The sequence below is a fragment of the Tachysurus vachellii genome, chromosome 18 (assembly GCF_030014155.1).
Source record: "Tachysurus vachellii isolate PV-2020 chromosome 18, HZAU_Pvac_v1, whole genome shotgun sequence".
NCBI lineage: Eukaryota > Metazoa > Chordata > Actinopteri > Siluriformes > Bagridae > Tachysurus > Tachysurus vachellii.
In genome coordinates, this window is record NC_083477.1 from 16,341,762 (window position 1) to 16,346,761 (window position 5,000).

The 5,000-nt window shown below is 39.4% G+C and overlaps 1 protein-coding gene across 1 annotated transcript in view; it reads left to right on the forward strand.

The window, feature by feature from the left end:
* The window catches only part of ndufab1b (NADH:ubiquinone oxidoreductase subunit AB1b), a 7,787-nt gene extending 3,793 nt beyond the window's left edge, over positions 1 to 3,994 (forward strand). Inside the window, exons 2-5 of the mRNA XM_060893030.1 lie at positions 507 to 629; positions 2,284 to 2,371; positions 2,735 to 2,844; positions 3,883 to 3,994. Of these exons, the coding sequence (XP_060749013.1) occupies positions 507 to 629; positions 2,284 to 2,371; positions 2,735 to 2,823 (300 nt within the window). The 3' untranslated portion in view covers positions 2,824 to 2,844; positions 3,883 to 3,994. The remainder of the gene's footprint in view (positions 1 to 506; positions 630 to 2,283; positions 2,372 to 2,734; positions 2,845 to 3,882) is intronic.
* Positions 3,995 to 5,000: the final 1,006 nt, after the last annotated feature.

Genomic DNA, 5,000 nt, shown 5'->3' on the forward strand with positions numbered 1-5,000 from the left:
GGACAGGGTTGCCAACACATCTCAGGGTCTCACACAGTATGGAAAATTTAGAGATCCTAATCAGCCTACAGCACATTTCTTTGGATACCAGATCAAACAGATGAGCTTATGAAGGCATTTAGTCTGATCCCTCAGTCAGTGCCATGATGTTCACCGTGTTGTGTCACCAGCTAGCTTCGGCTTGACTACACGGTATAGTTTCTTTGCATTCTCGATCTTTTAGTCTAAAGTCCGCTACATTGGATTCATCTAAATCTGAGGAAGGATGACATCTCCTTTTCGTTTTAAGGAGTTAAGAGCAAAGGCTGACTATCATCTCTTTAGGTTTTAGACAGAAAATACAGCACCACCTAAAAAAAAATCAGTCACTATGCACATCACAAATCTTACAGTCTAAACATTGTTCATGTGTCCCTGATTACATCCAGTCCAAGGAAAGAACTGTGTGCTTACGTTTGTATTGAGTAATCACTCATGATAACGATGAGCATATTTGTCGTTCGTAGGTCCCCACTCCAGCACTGCAGTTGTGTCGGCTGTATTGCGATTCGCAGCCGCTAACCCTGCAGAGCATCGAAGAGCGTGTCATGAACGTCCTTCAACTGTACGACAAGATCAAACCAGAGACGGTACGAGCTCATATCTTTACACTGGTTAGAAGAAACGCGAAGGGTTAAGTAATAGGGTTAGAGCTTCGATACACATGTATACTTGAGGCAAAACGGATGAATAAATATAGATGGATACATTTTGCTAGACAGATAAATAGAAAGTAGCTCTTATCTAACACATTACTCCAAAATCTCCCATGTGGGTTGAGATCTGTCAACTGTAAAGGCCATGGAACCGTAAAGGCCATCTCTCAACTGTAAAGACCTGTTTCCATGAGCCTTCATAGAAAGACATGAGTCTTCATAGGACAAAAGGTGATTTGAAAGACAAATATAGAGACATGGAGATCGAATCAAACCAATCTTTGTCATACTTGTGATGTATGGTGTAATGGATGATGCTACGTTTATACATGCAAAGAATAAATAAATAAATACATTAATAATTATTTCCTCCATAAGTCGCCAGGTGCTGGACTATAAAGTCATCAGTAAATGTGCCTACTACTGGTTTCCATAGTAATAACATTGAACTTGAACAGTTCTGTTTTGTTGAGTTTCACTTCCAGGTTAAATGTCAGTTTTTACTTGATTCGCTGTAATCTAATCGCTGAGTCTGGCCCGAGTAGCGAGCCCTGAGGAATTGTTTGTAATGACCCAGTAAAGCTTTGCGTCTAAAGGCTACATGATATTAAAGATGTGCTGAAACCAGATTGGTGCAAAGCTCAAGATGCTAAAGATCTCAGCATGAGAGGAGAAGGGGATGCAAAACAAAGCCTGTTGTTGAGATGGTGGGATGGATGAAGATAGATATTGAGGGGCATCTGAACCTGAACGTGAACTAATAAGGATTTAGTTTATTAGTAATAATTTAGTAAATTATTACTTTAGTATTTAGTATAGTATTTAGTAAATAAGGATTTTTTTCCCCACGCAGTTCTTTCTGTTCACTAGATTGTTGTGAGCCTAGTGAATGATTCTTATTAATGGTGCTTGCAAAGCAACATTATTACTATTGTGCCGGACAAAACTTCGGCGCGTAACTTGACCCGCAGCTTTTGTTCTAGACCTATGAATGAGGTGTCAAATTGACCGGCTCATTGAGGAGAGGTGTGCTATGACTTTTATAAGTGATCCGAGTACCGGTACTTCCGGTACCAAGTCTCAAAGTGGCCTTTTTTCCCCATAGAGTCCCATTATAAAATTTGGAGGTTTATAACTCGGCAAGCTTTCGAACTAACTACACCAAACTCGGCCAGCTCCTTTAGGGTGATACTCTGAACAAAGTTTTAAATTGGTGTACCGACTGGCCTTCCGGTTGTGCCCCAGCCCCGCCCCCAAAATATGCAAAATCAAAAAACTTTTTACAACATGGACATGTGACATATCAAAACACTCCCAACAATGAGGGGAACTTCCTCACGTGCATTTTGATGACGTCACGTGATGTCACGTGTAGCCCCGCCCCAAAATAAGCAAAATCAAAAAAGTTAGCACAACATGGACATGTCATATATCAAAACACTCAGCCCGATTAGGGGAACTTGCCACGTGCAAGCACCATTCACATTTTCTTCAGGAAATGTACATTCTAGTTATAATTATTATGCTAATTATGTCTCTCTCTCTCGCTCTCTCTCTCTCTTTCTCTCTCCCCTACTCCACACCACAGCTTCAGACATCATCACACTTTATGAAGGATTTGGGACTGGACAGTTTGGATCAGGTGGAAATTATCATGGCAATGGAAGACGAGTTTGGTCAGTGCATCAGAATATCTGCTTACAGCTTCCTCTATCCATGGAGGAAGATATTAATATGCTAAATAAATTCCTGGTACAACAAAAATGATATTTGACATGTAATATAAAATGTAATATTAGAATGGACAAAACGCAGACTAACAAATGATAATGTGGTGTTATGGGAAAGTTTCTTCCTCTTATACATTAAAAGTTTGCCAACAATTATTATTTGTATTAATTCATAGGACTGTTTTTGTCCACTGATCGTAACATTTAATGCAGATGTAATTAATCATTCCCTCGTTTCTTCTTGAAGTTAATAAGAATAAAGAATGCTGTTCTCGAAAGTGTTTTATATGGCAACTGCATTTCTTACAGGATTTGAGATTCCAGATACCGAGGCAGAGAAGCTGATGACTCCTGCAGAAGTCGTACAATACATCGCCAGTAAAAAGGACGTGAAGTAATAACCAAGCCTCGCTTTCCAAGTAAGCTTTCCTCTGTTTCTTCTCTAACGCACAGCATTGACGAGCAAACTCCTAACGACTTCCACAAACGGCCTGCTTTTATTCCGCTCTTCCTTTCTGTTCCACTTCAGAGAAAAGATGGCAGAAATGTAGCTTGATATTTTCTGTGAGGAACGTTATTTACCCTCTTCGCACCCCCCTGCGTATGTTAATGAAGGCCGTTCACCTGTAAATTACAAAGTGTGCACATGGCACAGCTGATTTGCATTTGGTAACGCTGATTTGCATTTGGTAACGCCCACCACACTCCATAAAAGGCAAACCTTGCATAACTGAAATGACAAATAAACAGCAAGAGGAAGAAGTGAAAGTCTACATGTGTGTAATAAAACTACTCATTTCTTGGCAGCCCATGAGCTGAATTATAGTAAAGGTGACAAGAAAATGGTTTGACAGGAAAACAGGGGAAAAGGGGAAAAAATGTCACCCGCAATTCCCAGGTGATCATCTTGGGAAACGTCTTTTTTTTTTTTTTTTTTTTTTTTAGGATGTTTTTATTCTTAAACTTAAACAAATCCTAAAAAAAAAAAAAAAAAAAAAAGCTAATTGTTAATTAAAGCTAATTGTTTCAGCAACTCTGATCAAGAATTCAGCAATGTACCGTCCTGATGCCATCTTGACAAACCAGGAAAGCATGCAAGTGTCATAACAAGCCAGAAGGTGGCACACTAGGGAGTACATGGGACATTGTTTATTGACAAACCAGATCGGACACTTATTGGACACTTAGTGCTGGCTTGAATGAAAAGTGAGGAAAAGAGTCATTATCATGCTGTCCTTCTATAGTTATTTTCATGAATCGGGGTTTTACAGAAGCGTAAATAAATCGAACTGAGGAATTGCTCCTATGAACAATTTTTACAAATAAATCATTTTGATAAATGAGACCCATTCAATGCCATTGTAGCAGTTTACAAGAAGCTTTGTAATTATTTGTAGTTATTGATTTGTACTTACTTCAGGAAGTGGTTACATGTTTCTGTGTCACTCTTTTCACAGGCATCAACATATTCGACCCGCACCTTTTCTGTCCGTCACTGGTTTTGTTTAATGTTTATTAAATAATAATGATCATGTACATTTGAACAATAAACAAAAATCTGAAATATCAGCTTTGACTGTGTCCAGACTTTATCTCATAAAGCACAGGAGATGCACACACAGGAGACGAGATCTGTGATGACTTTACATTAGAGTAGATCTAGATATTGTATATGCTAGATGTTTATTTATACATATAAACACCAGGGCTACGCAGTATGATGACATATCATCAATATTAATATTAGGAGCACTTTGGTGATATCACTTTCATACTTTTTCGGAGGGGAAACAGATGATTTGATATGAACCTTTTGTACTAAAACGTCTCTGCTGATCAAATTATTTTGGTTTGGTAGAGAGAGAGAGATTCAGAGAGAGAGATTCAGAGAGAGAGATTCAGAGAGAGAGATTCAGAGAGAGAGATTCAGAGAGAGAGATTCAGAGAGAGAGATTCAGAGAGAGAGATTCAGAGAGAGAGAGAGAGAGATTCAGAGAGAGAGAGAGAGAGATTCAGAGAGAGAGAGAGAGAGATTCAGAGAGAGAGATTCAGAGAGAGAGATTTTCAGAGAGAGAGAGATTCAGAGAGAGAGAGATTCAGAGAGAGAGAGAGATTCAGAGAGAGAGAGATTCAGAGAGAGAGAGAGATTCAGAGAGAGAGAGATTCAGAGAGAGAGAGATTCAGAGAGAGAGAGAGATTCAGAGAGAGAGAGAGATTCAGAGAGAGAGATTCAGAGAGATTCGAAGAGAGAGATTCAGAGAGAGAGAGAGATTCAGAGAGAGAGAGAGAGATAGAGAGAGAGAGAGATTCAGAGAGAGAGAGAGATTCAGAGAGAGAGAGTTAGTTTCAGAGAGAGAGAGAGAGATTCAGAGAGAGAGAGAGATTCAGAGAGAGAGATTCAGAGAGAGAGAGAGAGATTCAGAGAGAGAGAGATTCAGAGAGAGAGAGATTCAAAGAGAGAGCTTCAGAGAGAGAGAGAGATTCAGAGAGAGAGAGAGATTCAGAGAGAGAGCTTCAGAGAGAGAGAGAGATTCAGAGAGAGAGATTCAGTGAGAGAGAGAGAGATTCAGAGAGA